General features: G+C 56.1%; 4 protein-coding genes across 4 annotated transcripts; 2 read left to right on the top strand and 2 right to left on the bottom strand.

Moving 5' to 3' along the window:
• Positions 1-776: 776 nt before the first annotated feature.
• On the bottom strand, positions 777-4,358 carry IE81DRAFT_322963 (hypothetical protein). The gene is made up of 6 exons (XM_025513796.1): positions 3,832-4,358; positions 3,141-3,750; positions 2,991-3,053; positions 2,563-2,910; positions 1,481-2,491; positions 777-938 (listed from the first exon to the last, which is right to left on the bottom strand). Exons 1-6 carry the CDS (start codon positions 4,038-4,040, stop codon positions 876-878), a joined length of 2,304 nt encoding a protein of 767 aa, XP_025369984.1. The 5' UTR covers positions 4,041-4,358; the 3' UTR covers positions 777-875.
• A 913-nt stretch (positions 4,359-5,271) lies between these two features.
• On the top strand, positions 5,272-8,804 carry IE81DRAFT_366209 (hypothetical protein). The gene is made up of 4 exons (XM_025516995.1): positions 5,272-6,366; positions 6,448-6,917; positions 7,002-8,238; positions 8,441-8,804. The coding sequence occupies exons 1-4, from the start codon at positions 5,596-5,598 to the stop codon at positions 8,549-8,551; spliced, it is 2,589 nt and encodes an 862-aa protein (XP_025369983.1). The 5' UTR covers positions 5,272-5,595; the 3' UTR covers positions 8,552-8,804.
• A 258-nt stretch (positions 8,805-9,062) lies between these two features.
• On the bottom strand, positions 9,063-10,754 carry IE81DRAFT_312899 (putative electron transfer flavo protein beta chain). The gene is made up of 3 exons (XM_025512470.1): positions 10,389-10,754; positions 9,848-10,262; positions 9,063-9,733 (listed from the first exon to the last, which is right to left on the bottom strand). Exons 1-3 carry the CDS (start codon positions 10,590-10,592, stop codon positions 9,525-9,527), a joined length of 828 nt encoding a protein of 275 aa, XP_025369982.1. The 5' UTR covers positions 10,593-10,754; the 3' UTR covers positions 9,063-9,524.
• Positions 10,755-11,244: 490 nt separating this feature from the next.
• IE81DRAFT_322960 (hypothetical protein) lies at positions 11,245-13,284 on the top strand. The gene is made up of 4 exons (XM_025513795.1): positions 11,245-11,840; positions 11,966-12,019; positions 12,119-12,880; positions 13,105-13,284. The coding sequence occupies exons 1-4, from the start codon at positions 11,660-11,662 to the stop codon at positions 13,209-13,211; spliced, it is 1,104 nt and encodes a 367-aa protein (XP_025369981.1). The 5' UTR covers positions 11,245-11,659; the 3' UTR covers positions 13,212-13,284.
• Positions 13,285-13,288: the final 4 nt, after the last annotated feature.

Raw genomic sequence — 13,288 nt, 5'->3', positions numbered from 1 at the left:
GACTCTGACTGATGTAGGCACAGCACAGCAGCACACTCGCGCTCACACGCCCCCGGGGCCCGCGGGCGGCACATTTGCCGGAAATCGTCCGCGGCCTTCGCTCCATCCATCCATCCATCCATTCCATCCATCCCTCGCCGTTCCCCCCCTCCCTCCCTCTTCACAGAAACATCCCACAATCCCCACAATCCCCCCCACGCAAATCTCCACCGCCACCGCCACCGCCACCGCCAATCCAATCAAATCAAATCAACCCCAATCACCCCAATCATCGCCCAAGCATGGAGAACATCACCACGACCACACACACACACACACACACACACACACACACACATATAGGGTTGCACGCGCAGAGCTGTGGCATTCGAGATTCGAAAGCGCCATGCAAGCATAATGGAGGAAGAGAGAGAGAGAGACGAGACGAGACGAGAGGAAACAGAAGCGCTTGGTGTGTGTGGGGGCGCACGCCCAGCGCGAGTTGCGCGTCGAGTTGCGGGTCGAGGTCAGATCAAGCAGCGTCCGTTCGAGCTGGCAGAGAGAGTGGAATGAGACGGTTGTGGATGGGGGTCGGGCCGTGCGCGCATCGAGGGAACGGCATCATAAAGGCTTGCTTTCTGGGGCCGGCCCCAAGGCAGGACCCCATCAAAAAACAGAAGAAGAAAAAATTTCCCACCCTCACCACGTTCGGCCTGCATCAAGTCGTTCTGTTTGCCTGAACATTTCCCCGGCCCCCCTTCCCGATTCGAATGAATGTTGTCATCCTCCTTGCACGTATCCCCCTTCTTGATCACTTTCGGCTTTTTCCCTTCCAGATCCCAACCCCCTGAGTTCAAGTCTTCACGGCACTGCGCCGCCCCCCGCTTCTTCGTGTATTAGAATTCTCCAAAGTAAGAACCTGGCTTGACGCGCGACTGTTGTTTTTGAATAGGAGGGTACTAGAACGTCGCAATCAGAATTTGTCGCCCGTTTTGCAATCAGAAGCCAATTCGCGTGCAGGCGGTGGGTGAGCCAAACCCACCGAGGTGGCGAGTTGAGGAGGGAGAATGCGAAGAGAGGGAGGGAGAGAGAGGGATAGCAAAAGGTTGAGCAGGAGGGAGGCAAGAGGAGGAATGAAAAGGGTCGCGAGCGAGCGAGCGAGCGAGCGAGGTAGGTAGGAAGCGTGCAAGAAGGGGGTTCGGCCAAGTTTCAGCTACGTTTCGAGAGGGCAATGCGAAAACAAAAGGGGCAGACTACGCGGCCAGCTACTGTACATAGCAAGCGACCCGAGGGCGCGCGAGCGATTACCCATATGGGCAGATTCTTACACAAGTAGTGTAGCAAGACGAATGTGAAACAGAAAAAAAAAGGAGGCAAAGAGGGTGCAACATGGTCTCCGGAGACGAAGGGCCGGACGGCCACACTCAACGGGCTCCAGCACTGCAAACGAACGCAAAAAAAAAAAAAAAAAAAAAAAAAAAAAAAAAAAAAAAAAACTCACCTTGTACGGGGCGGCCTTTCTAGTCTCGTCCCTAGAAGGTCTAAAGGAGCTTCTTCCCTTGGCATCATTGAATCTGGCCAATTGTTTCCTCTTGCCATAATCCGTCTCCGACTCTCCCGGTCTCCTTTTCAACTCTCCCGTCTTGGCATCCCTCTCATCCGTCAGACCAGCGGCGGCGGCGGCGGCGGCGGCGCCAGAAGCCGCTGATGCTGCTTGAGGACCTCCGTTGGCCTCGTTGAAAGCAGGATTCGCCTTTGCGTACGCTTCTGCCGCCAACTTTCTCTGGGCGTGCGCTGCAACGCGAGCTTTGAAGCCTTCTTCCGTCTCGCCCGGCTCCTTCTCCAAGTGCTGCTTGTGCTCCGTAGCGGCCAAGTGCGCCCTGAGCGCCTCATCCGGCGCAGTCTTGACCACGTGCACGCCATCCGGCGTGTGGAACGTGTGCTCCGTGGCTACTTGAGCCTCGAACGCCGCTCCATTCCATCCGTCGTGCGACTCGTAGGCCCGTTGAGGAGCAGCGGGGCTGTGATCAGAAGGCATCTGAGCCTCGTAAGGGCTGACATACTTTTGTCCCTTGGCCTCTGCCTCTTTTCGACGTCTCTCATCCTCCTCCTTCGTGGGCAGTCCCTCCGCTTTTCTCTCTCTGCGCTCCTCTTCATCCTCAATCTGTTGATGATGCGCAAAGTGCTCCAAGTCTTCCTTGTGCGTGTAGGCAGAGTCGTCTTGCGTCTCGGGCGTATTGTGGTAGATCTCTTCGTGGTGCACAAAGTACTCCGACTCTTCGTCGTAATGATGACCCAGCGAGCTCGTGCCGTACTGCTCAAAGGATGGAAGCCCGTCCGGTCCAGCTGCGATGAACTCTGCCTTGGTCACGACGCCATCCCTGTTGTGGTCTAGACGACGAAGCACCTCGCTGACGATGTGATCGGCCTTGGCATCGTGCACTTCGTAGGTAGGTGAGACCTTGACCGATTCGCTGTGGTGCACGCCGTAAATAGCCTCGATCTCGGGGCGCTGCAATCAAAGGCTCCTGCTATCAGCTGCCTTCCCTGTCAACCCAAAAGCTGCATTCTGACGACACTCACGTCGAGGATACCATCGCGGTTGAGATCGTGGAGGGAAAAGAAGGCGCCAAGGTCGAAAGCCCCAATGTGGTGCTCGCTGGCCATATGACGTTGAATGTAGCTCTCCTGACCCTTCTTGTGAGGCTTCTCGTGAGCTATCTCAGCGGGTTCGATGAGATCCTCTGCGCCGCCGGAATGCGCCAAAGCAACTTGCTGCATGTTGAAAAAGACGAGGCAGATGAGGGCTACGAGGACCAGGGGAAGACCGCTCTGAGCTGGACGTGGAGGAAGAGCAGGATCGGGCGCGCTGCCGGCTGCCTGCTTCTTCTCTGCAGCGATGCGCGATGCTTCCTCGTGCACATCGGTCACCTGTGCAGAGCGGGGGGGAGCATGTGCTCGATCAGATGAAATCGGACGAACCAAAGCTGGTGGGGGGGAGCAACACTCACCGTCTTGTGTGCTGACGTGTACAAAGAGTGAATACGAGGGTGATTCGCAACGGCAGAGTAGTACTGCGAGGGGGGGAGAAGGAGAATATTTGTGAATGGATAAGCACCAGCGATCTCCCCCAAGTCAAGAATGAACGCGAGCACACTCACCTCGTTGAACTTGGCCCAAGCAAAGTCGGTGCGAGCCTTGACTTCTGGTCTAGCCAGCACTTCGCCCGCCTTTCCTCGCAGACCCTCCACAGCCTTTTGAGCGTGAGCAGAGGCGGTCTTTGCTTGGGACGCATCAGCAGGTACAGTAGTCGTCGTCTTTGGACCATCTGGCTGACCAGGTGCATCGCCGGGGACAGGAGCAGACTGGGCTTCCTTTTCCGTAGCGCTTAGATTGGCCGCGCTTCCGCTAGGCGTGTGCTCCGTCTTTTCGGTCAGATTGACACCACCCACATTACGTTTGCTGATCTGCTCTCCCAGACTCTTGTCCAGCGATGACAAGTAGGCCAGGAATTTGTTGGAGAGACCGTGCTGCTTGTCGTAAGCGATGGCTCGCTGAGCAACATCATCAGAGATGGTGTAGCCGTGAGCCAAGAGCTCGGCGATCCTAGCTGTGCGAGGTTTGTCCTCCTGAGCCACGGATTCGGGAGTCACGCTGCTTGCTGATGCAGTCGTGGAGGTCGACACTTCCGCCTCGGCTGCTTTCTCTGCAGATGCGGCAGAGGGCAGGGTGATGGTCAGGACGGACCCATCTACCACGCCTCCCGACAGCCTGCGCGGGAGAAGAGAAGAGGCAGCAGGGCTCGACTGATCAGCTTTGGCGTACGCCTGCGCGTATGCACGACAGACTCACATGACGGCAGAAGTGGCGGCCGAAGGACGCTTAAAGGTGACCTTTGCAGATTTGGACGTGGCGCTGGCGCTGGCGCTGGCGTGGGCGACGGAAGCATCGAACTGCACCGATTCGACATCGCCTACGAAGGAAAAGTAGTCGTTGAGAGCGGTGAGGGAGGTGTTGGGAGCGATGCCCTGCACGTGTATGACGCTGGCCTCGCTCGACATGATGAGCTGAAGTGAGGAGTCAAGAGTGTACACTTCGTGATGAGTGCACGTGCAAGAGTCGAGGGAATAGGCTGCAATGACAAAGGAGATGTGATGTGCGACAGTGGCCGGGGCAATGGAAGCTTTGATGGTACAGCGTCGTGAGCGCAGGCCTTGCGAGGCTGTGATGAATGAGCTCGAGCGACTTGCGCGAGTGTTTGCTGCGTATAATGAGAGTCTGAAGCTGGTGTACAACGTTCAGCGGTGAGGTGAGGTGAGGTGAGGTGCGAGCAGATGGTCACGAGTTGGAATCAAAATCGTGAATTGGTCGTCAGCTGCTCACACCTCGCGCGACTCGACTGGAGCAATGCGTGCGTGCGTGCGTGCATGGCCGTATTCGTGATTTGGACGGCGGTCGGGCGGTCGGGCGGCGCCTGCGCCTGCGCCTGAGCCTGAGCCTGAGCCTACGCCCTGCAACACTGACTGCATACGCAGCCATGCAACTCTTGATTGAAGATTGTCACTTAATTGCGATCGCTGCGCACGGCCTGAGCGTTGACGCTGCATGCATGCATGCGTGCATGCTGGTGCGCCTTTTCGTTGCGCTGAAGCAGGCGAGCACTGAAGCGTGGCGTGGCTGCACTGCACTGCAAGATTATTCTCGAGCACGTTCCCCCTTTGAGGCAAGTTGGAATCACGAGTCCACGGATGAGTCACGAGTAGAAGTTAGGCCCCAACGCAGTCAGAGTGCAGACCGTAGATCTTGATTCGTGATTGATGAGTGTGGAGGGGGGGATCAACTGATTACATGCACATGCACATGCGCCTTCACACTAGCACGTACTCAACGAGCTGCTGGATGGGCAGGCAGCAGCCGCTCGCACAAGCTCAATCACAATCACAATCACAATCACGAATTTAGCTGATTCACATTCACATTCAGAGCATAGCTGATCCTCATTTAAAGCAATTAACGCCCTTGTCATTATCATCATCGCTCTCTCGCGACTCTTGACTGAGCTAGCTCGATCGAGGACTATGACGACGATTTGCGCGGCGCAGCGCCGCATCAAAAAGCACGCGCGTGTGAGGCGGTGCACAGTTGAGTCAGAGTACACAGGCATATTTAGCGCGGGCATGAATCACATGGGTGGTCAGTTAAGCGACCGCAGGCTGAATTGTGCACGAGCGTGTGTGTCGATGCGCAAGTCAGTCAAAGTCGCGATCCACGGAATTTGAATCACAATGTTCATTCACATTTAATTCTGAATTCGCAGATTCTACATGTTCAACCTGCAACACATTCACCATCTCTTTGGGCTTGGAAACTCGCGCACAGGGGGCGCGGCGCGCACACCATACAGGAACAAGAGACGTCACGTCAAGCTGCACACAAAGCGGGGCCCCGTGTAGTCAGTCGATCACTTCAATTGGCATCTTGGCTCTGCGCAAGGCGCCACGCATCGTCAAGCATCAATAGTGGACAGTTGTGACTTGCGAGTGCGAGTACAAGGGTGTGGTCATCGGTCATTTAAACTAAAAAGACGAGTCGGCTTGCATTCGCAACACGGCAGCCATGACAGAAGCGCTGAAGCGGCGCATATCTGCCGCAAAGCAGCGCATGAGCGCAAAGCTGCTGCAGCTACACGATCCCTCTGCTTCCAATCTGAATGACGATTCCAGCGCTGCTCTGCTGGCTTCGGATTCGTCGCACAAGTCTCGCATCATCGGGTCTGACCACGCGCTCCGATCATCTGGACCAGGAGAAGCAGCACCTCCCGCCGGCACATTCACATTGCCCACCTCCACATCCATCGCTCACCTATCCGCTCTCTTGCTGCTCCTACGCAACCTCGAATCCAGCGTGCGCAAAGCTTCCAACGAGTTGAAGAGAATCGCAGATGCGGAAAGAGCTAGAGCGCGCGATGCTGCTGCTGCTGCAGAGAAGAATGACGCAAAGCATGGCGATTGCGGCGATTGCGATTTGCCGGCATATGGCCACACCTTTAGCGATTCTCCCGACGAGCTGGATCTGCCTCCTCCCCCTTCCCACGGTCAAGCATCACGATCCAAAGCCCACCAGTCAACGTCCGACAAATCCAAACTGTATCTCGCCGAAGAAGATGACGACAAGGCTTGGGAATCTTATATTGCTAGATCTAGCTATAGGTTTCAACTGTGGCAGGAGAGGATATCGTCGCGCACAAGCAGTAGTGATGCAGAGGCGCAGCTCTTGCCTCCCTTGGACGTCTTTATCGTCTGGGCTGCGCTCATCACCGAGCAAGATGCGCAGACTGTCGCGGGCCGCTCGTTGCTGCAATCTCCCCACTTTCCCCTGCAGTATGTGGTGAGTGATCATGAGCGCAGTGCACCGTAGATGAGCCAGCACGAGGCTGATTGTCGTCCGAATGTTTCTCCGCATCGAAAGACGGCCTACGACTCTGCTAGCCTCTCCATCAAATCGTCCTCGGCTTTGCGGGAAGCTGAGCACATGATAGATGCGAGTGAAAGCGTCGAATTGTGGCAAGCATTGACGTCTACCCCGTTTGTGGCTCCTTTGCTGGAGCACGAATCGCTACGAAGCACCACTTTCGATCCGCTCACCACCAAGGGTATTCCCCTGATCTGTCCCTCTCCCCTATGCGACTCTCATTCGCACACAAGAGCGGATCAAACCTCTCAAGCAGCAGCCATCAAGCACATTTCCTTCCTCAGAAGAAGAGCTCACGCCATGCCTACGTTGAGAGCGTCGGAGAACAAGAGAAGAGGTTTGGCAGAGAGCGGGTGGAGCAGAAATTGTCCTTGTTGCCAGACAAGGATTTGCATGGATACGATTGCGGGAGCGCAGCTGGTCGCTGATCTGCAAAGATGGTGCGAGGATGGTGATTTCGTATTGAGGTGAGTATTCTAGCAGGCTACTACTCCACCCCGATTGCTATAGGTGCACCTACCTGATCACGCCATCACTTATGCGCTTCGCAGTGGACTCGCCCATCACGTCGAGACTGGCATGCCGCTGCCGCTTTGGCACGCCCACGCAATAGCGGCTTCCATCTTGACACCGCTGCTCTCGGCAGAATGCCTCTCCACTTCACGTCGATCGACGAACCTCACTTGCCTCACTCTAGCTTCTCAGAGACTGGAAGCTCAAGATTGCGATCTGGAGCTGGATCTAGCCTTCCTTTTGCCTCCTTCAGGCAACATCTCTTCCGCCGTCGCTTCCAATGCTGCTGCTGCTGCTAGTGCGGCCTCGTTGGGTACTAGCGGAAACAGCCTTTCTGCTGCGCTTCGAGCGGCCGCAGCAGCCTCGTTTAGCAGCACGCCCGAAGAGATCGGCCTGACGCACGAGTGCTCGTTCAGCAGAATGCAAAGTTGGTTGGTGCAGCACGGGATCAAGGCTCATCCGAGCGTCATCCAAGTAGCAGAGAGGGGATGGGACACGACTTGCCCATCATCATCGACCGGCGAGTCCAGTTTGACGCGCAACGCATCCCACCACTCTAGAAGGGTCAAACGCGTGGGCATGACGATTGGACACGAGAACAGCATGGCGGACAAGATGGGAGGAGGAAGTTCGGCTGGAGGATTGAATTTCAATTTCGATTCGATTGCGGAAGATGCCAATACGCGCATGACTTCGCAAGCTGCGAAGCAAGTCTCGCAGAGCATCGGCAACGTCATCAGCCAGAGGCTTTTGAAACCGTACAGAGATCAGTGCAGGATCGGTCTGCCGCCGATGCGGCCAGGAGCAGGAGCAGGAGCAGCGACGACGACGGTGACCTCGGCCGTAGAAGCGGTCAAGGGCATGTCTGGATTTTCCAAAGCGCTAGAAAGTTGGGCTTCAGCTCATGTGCTAGCGTACAGCAGCGCTTCGCAATCCGCCTCCGCCGCCCCCTCCACAGCTTCTCGCTCTTCCGAAAAAGATGACGACGGCGGCGGCACAGCTTGCGCTCCTCCCTGCTTGACGACGACGACGCTTCAAAAATCCTTTGTCAAACAAGCCTTGCACGAATACGCTTGCACGATGCAAGATCTGCAAAAGAGGTGCAGCAGCAGCAATGACTACAACAACAAAGCTCTTGGCGCGCTGCTGGGCAGCGCTTCCAAGTCGAGGTTGCTGGGACGTAGACGCGCGGGAGTGGAAGAGGTGTTGCTGGATAGGGAAGAACTGTGCGAGTTGTTGCTCGAGGCTGGACCGGGCGTCAGGTTAGCTTGGATCGTGAGTTGCATGCGCGAAAGTCTTCGATCTGGAAGGCAAGCTTCCTCGCATACTCGTTCGCTTCCAAGACCGCGAAAGAGAAGAAACAAAGATGCAGGGAAAAGGGAGAAGCTTGCCGGGGATTCTCGTTGTTGCTTTATTTTTTTTTTTGAGCTGATCCGACTTGCCTTTACTTGCTCCTCTTCCCCCCCTCCTCCTCTAGACGCACATGCTCTCGACCGATTATACCACAGATATCCATAGCAGACTTCGAAGCGTACCTCTACACTCATGGAGCGCCATCTCCGCTCCCACTCATCTCTCGTCCGTCTAAGCTTCAAAAAGCTTCGAGGAAGGCAAGCGAAGGAGGGGAGGGGCAGGGCGCGCCCCCACTTGCCTCTCGCCCCACTTGCCCCTTTCCTCTTTTCCACTCCCCCGCCTCGCCGTTGGGGTCATCCTCGTGAAAGATGGGCCCAAAAGTAAGTGTAGATGGCAAAATATCGTCGTGTGGTGTCGTGCCCTTGCCTTGCCTTTCTGCTCCGCCCCCTTGCCTTTCTGCTCCGCCCCCTTGCCTTTCTGCTCCGCCCCCTCCCCTCCCCGAGCCTCGCATTCATCCCATCCCATCCCATCGCATCTCTTACTTTCGTAACTCGCACCTTGCGCGCCTCGAGAAAGGGAAGAAGAAAACAAACCATAGAAAAATTAGGGGGCGCCGCGTCGAACATGTCTTTCCCCCTGCCTACACACTCTCTCCGTGGCAATGCATTCGAGACTTGACAGGTCCTCCTTCCATCTTTTGGCCCTGAAAAGGGAGAAAAAAAAAAAAAAAAAGAAGAAGAAAAATTCCCATTCACAATTTTCTTCTTCCCCCCTCTCTTTTCGGGCAAAATCGAAAGCTTGTGCGCAAGAAGATTTCCTCTGATCTGACATGTATTTCTAACGGTCATGAGAAGATTTGCAAAGCGAGTTGGAAGGGGGAGGGGGGAAAGAGAGATGTCGAGTAGCGTATTGGGGAGGGATGGATCAGCCTTGCGATGAGGCGAGACGAGGCGATGGACGTGCGTGGGGGGCTAGCAATAGGATTGGGGTTGATTGACCGACGATCGATGAAGCCTGGTCGATGAAGGTGACGGATGAATAGCGACAGATGATAGCTGCTAAAGCTGCTCTTCTCTTTCAGCTTGGCCCCACCCATCCACCCACTCGAGCCTCTCTCCATCCATCGTCAGTCAAGACTTCTGAAAGCGATGCTTGGATGAAACAGACCAATTAAGCTGTTTTTGTCCGATTTCCCCTTTCCCCCCTTTTCAGATTCTTCCAGCCTCTTGCAACTTGCTGACCAGCTCATCCACACTTCCGACCTTTGCGCCTCCCTGCCTCTTTGGAGGTTCCTTGACCTCCAACGTCTCCAATCTAGGCTTTGCATCCTCTTCCAGACCCAGATCCTTCAACGTCAACTTCTGAAAGGGCTTCTTCTTGGCCTTCATGATGTTGGGCAGCGAAGCGTATCGAGGTTCTGCGGGAGGCGGGGGCGCGCACAGAGCGAGGGCAAATGGTGCGAAGGGATGGGTCAAAGGGGGCGCGCTCATCATGAAGCGCGCGCAAGCGAGCGAGCAGGATCGAAACGCACCGTTGAGTCTGAGATCGGTGGTGAGGACAAAGGGCAGCGTGGTCTCTACAGTTGCCAAACCGCCATCGACTTCTCTGGTCACCTCTACCTTTTCCCCCTTTGCGAATTTGCCCTTGAAGTCCAATTTGCTGGCAAAAGTAGCTTGAGGCCAATTCAACTTTGCAGCCAACATCTGTCCCGTCTGACTGGCATCATCGTCGATGGCTTGCTTGCCCAAGTGCCAAGCCCAAGCTTCCTTTTCGTCTGCATTCTTCTCCATCTCTTTGGCCGTCACTGCAGCTAGAATCTTGGATACTGCCAAAGGCTCCAACACCGCATCTTTGCCCACCTCGACGTGGATGGCATCATCGGCGCCCATGGCCAGTGCCTGACGCAGAACATCCGCAGCCTTGGCAGGTCCGATGGATACGGCGGCCTTGTTGCGTTGGGGGGGCGGGCGTGCGCGTGTGTGAGCGAGCGAGCGAAATCGCACCAGTCCATCAGCACTTTGCAACCCCCGCCATACATTCTTTCCCCCCGCCTCCCCCCCGCACAAACTCACGATTCTGCTAATCTCATCTTTGTGCTTTTCGCGCAACCTGACGGCTTCCTCCACGGCAATCTCGTCGAAAGGGTTCATGCTGTTCTTTACGTCCGTATCCACACCCTTTCCATCCGGTCTGATACGAATCTTGACGGCATAATCCACGCATCTCTTTACGCCCACCAGCAGCGATAGACCTTGATGCGCGGGTGTGGGGAGCATCGTGAACAATCGAGTGAGGCGGGTGTGCGAGAAGCGGAAGGAGATGCGGGAGCTTGGAGGGGGGTGTTGAGCAGCGCGTATGCGAGGATGCCCTTGTGAGGTTGAGGAAGAGGGTGAGGTGTGCGCGTGTGGATGGATGGATGGATGGGAAGATGTTTGGGGAGGATCAGGTTGATCTGATCAGCTTGCACGACGATCCAGCTCAGGTCAGGCGAGGCGAGGCGAGGCGAGGCGAGGCGAGATGCGCGCGCGCATGGACATCGCATCGGGCACGACACGCACGCCCGCGCGCCAGCCGGTACCACCCATGCATGCATGCCATGGCCATGATGCCCGCGCCCGCGCCCGCCCTGCTCGCGACTCGGTCATCCCCCCCCCTGCAAGCCAAGCGCGTCTTCGGGCAAGCCGGGCATGATGTCGATGTCGCTTACAAGACATGCTGCATGCGATGCGCTGCACGGATCTTGCTTTCATCAGAGGCTCACGTGATGACAAGGCAAAGGTGGAAGGATCGAGAGTATTCTTGTGTTCTAGACGCGCGGGATCATGCGCGGCGATCGATCTCATCTTTGGGAATCTTGAATTAACATACAAATATGTATATCACTATGCATGTCAAGGTGCGTCATCTGGCGGCAAGCGCTTGCCGTGGGTTGTGAGATGCCTGCTGCTGCATGCGCATGCTGCTGTGCGGAGAGTCGTGAGTCGTGAGTCTGAGTCGTGAGTGTGATGCTCGGTGCATTGCGTTGCCGTGGGGTGGTGGTGGGAGTTGAGGCGAGGCGATGCGATGCGATGCGATGCGATGCGATGCGATGCGCACGGTTTGGCTGTGCCGCCCACGAGTCGTGAGTTGTATCGAGTATGGAAGACTTGCAACTTGTAACCATAGGCAAGTTGATTACAATACAGTATCACACATCGGCGCATTCAGCAACATTCTGGAATCCCCCCACCTCTACACCTGACTTCATTCACTCCACCTCCATCATCCCCTTCCTCCCCATTTCACTCTATTGCCACCAACAACAGCAGCAGCAGCAGCACCCCAGCATATTCTCTTCCCGACCATGCCCATCCTCAACGTGCACGCAGGAGCTCTTCCTTCCTTTTCCCTCCGACTCAAATCGGACGATTCCCTCTCCTCCATCCGCACACGTTCCGCAAGCAAGATTCGTCTGCAGTTGGACGATGGCATTCCACTCGTCGTCAAGTATGCCTGGAACGGTCAAACATTCGCGCTAGAGGATGGTGAGTTAGGCCTCGGCGCTGTGTTGTGTTGTGCGCCGGAGATTGGATGGTGGGATGTATGCAGCTAGAGGAGAGGATCCGCAGTTGACCCACACTTTCTTCCCCATACACGCTTGCCACCACAGAGGACGACTGGGACATCTTCACCGAGCGTGTAGCCAACCAGAAAGAGGCGGATCGTGAGCGATGATGATGCCGGTGCAGGGGGGGCAAAGTGCGTCTCCGTGTACGCCCGCAACGCTGACACTTCCGCACGCTCTCCGTCACGTTTGCGCCAGTGTATCTGGAGTCGCCAGAGATTCCTTCGCGAGAGGAAGAGGATGGCGCATCCATCGCATCGGGTGCAGGTGCGGGTACCAAAGTCGCCAATGTGCCCATCGTCAATGACAGCACGCTCGTAGCGCGCACTCCTGGCCGAGGTAAGAGCGGAGGAGGCGGAGGAGGAGCATCATCCGTCTCCATCCATCGCGTCTCTCCTCATCAAGTCACCAGCGTGGAGGAATTCACAGATGCCGGCGGAGTTTCTGCGGGCGGAAGGGACAGCTTGTTGTACCCTGCAGCCAGGGAACCTGCTCCTTTACCAGGCTACTCCAAACCCGTCGTTCCCGAGTTCCCAGCTTTTGATCCGTCGGCCAACGATGCAGCTTCCGTGCGATCGGGTCGGCAAGAGAGACGAGGCGCAGCTCCTTCGCTAGCACCGAGCGAAACGCCATCGCACAAGATCGCCTTTCAAGAGTTTCACAGCAAGTTGGGCGTCAGATTGTTAAAGGGAAGTTTGGGACCGGTGCAGGATGTGCCCATGATGCTCAAATCGGGCTACAGGCACGTCTACGTATCCCGATCCTTTGCGCTCAATCACGGATTCATTCCCAAAGACACGACGCCGGGAACCTATGGTTTCAATGGCATCACCAACCTGGGCAAGTGGCCCGTCCAGGTCGGATCCAAAGCTGTCGCTTGCACCGTCATGCTCGCCGAGGACTCTTACTTTCCAGTCATTTTGGGCAGAAGCTTCATGGAAAAGAGGGGTGTCAGGACGGGTGAGTGGAGAGGCTTCAGAAAAGGGGTGGGGTTCCCAAGCGGCGATCGATCGATGTGGTCGCTTGATTGTCTGTCTGGCTAGACCAAGCGTTGCTTTCTTGGCGCGTTCGATGTCGTGCACGACTCATCCTGCCTTTGCTGACCTTTTTTTCTCTCTTTTTTTGCCCCTTGCTATTCTCCTTTACACTCGCGTGAACGCCGTGCGCCGCAAATGCGCAAACAGACCCCATCGATATGACTTCGGTCACCTTTATGGACAATGGAGAGCGGGCAGATGTGGAAGTGGTGGTGGTTCGCGACGAAGCTGGAGAGCCTGTTCCCATTCCCTAAAGGAAGAGAAGGGAGAAAGACCGGCATATTAGCGTCAGCACGCGTGTCGAACGCGACGGCAAGGGGAAAGGGGGGGG

This window comes from Ceraceosorus guamensis (assembly GCF_003144195.1).
Source record: "Ceraceosorus guamensis strain MCA 4658 unplaced genomic scaffold IE81scaffold_25, whole genome shotgun sequence".
NCBI lineage: Eukaryota > Fungi > Basidiomycota > Exobasidiomycetes > Ceraceosorales > Ceraceosoraceae > Ceraceosorus > Ceraceosorus guamensis.
The sequence above is the reverse complement of the archived record's forward strand: the minus strand, read 5'-3'. Positions and strand labels throughout refer to the sequence as shown.

Excerpts from the sequence above, each read along its gene's own strand:
- IE81DRAFT_366209 (XM_025516995.1), top strand. The coding sequence starts at position 5,596 with ATGACAGAAGCGCTGAAGCGGCGCATATCTGCCGCAAAGCAGCGCATG. Across the intron at positions 6,367-6,447 it reads ACTTTCCCCTGCAGTATGTG|ACGGCCTACGACTCTGCTAG; the intron begins GTGAGTGATCAT and ends CCGCATCGAAAG. Across the intron at positions 8,239-8,440 it reads GCGTCAGGTTAGCTTGGATC|ACGCACATGCTCTCGACCGA; the intron begins GTGAGTTGCATG and ends CTCCTCCTCTAG.
- IE81DRAFT_312899 (XM_025512470.1), bottom strand. The coding sequence starts at position 10,592 with ATGCTCCCCACACCCGCGCATCAAGGTCTATCGCTGCTGGTGGGCGTA. Across the intron at positions 10,263-10,388 it reads AAGATGAGATTAGCAGAATC|GCCGCCGTATCCATCGGACC; the intron begins GTGAGTTTGTGC and ends CAACGCAACAAG. Across the intron at positions 9,734-9,847 it reads CACCGATCTCAGACTCAACG|AACCTCGATACGCTTCGCTG; the intron begins GTGCGTTTCGAT and ends CGCCTCCCGCAG.
- IE81DRAFT_322960 (XM_025513795.1), top strand. The coding sequence starts at position 11,660 with ATGCCCATCCTCAACGTGCACGCAGGAGCTCTTCCTTCCTTTTCCCTC. Across the intron at positions 11,841-11,965 it reads AACATTCGCGCTAGAGGATG|AGGACGACTGGGACATCTTC; the intron begins GTGAGTTAGGCC and ends TTGCCACCACAG. Across the intron at positions 12,881-13,104 it reads AAAGAGGGGTGTCAGGACGG|ACCCCATCGATATGACTTCG; the intron begins GTGAGTGGAGAG and ends ATGCGCAAACAG.
- IE81DRAFT_322963 (XM_025513796.1), bottom strand. The coding sequence starts at position 4,040 with ATGTCGAGCGAGGCCAGCGTCATACACGTGCAGGGCATCGCTCCCAAC. Across the intron at positions 2,492-2,562 it reads ACCGCGATGGTATCCTCGAC|CGCCCCGAGATCGAGGCTAT; the intron begins GTGAGTGTCGTC and ends CTTTGATTGCAG. Across the intron at positions 939-1,480 it reads GAAAGGCCGCCCCGTACAAG|TACCCTCCTATTCAAAAACA; the intron begins GTGAGTTTTTTT and ends GCGACGTTCTAG.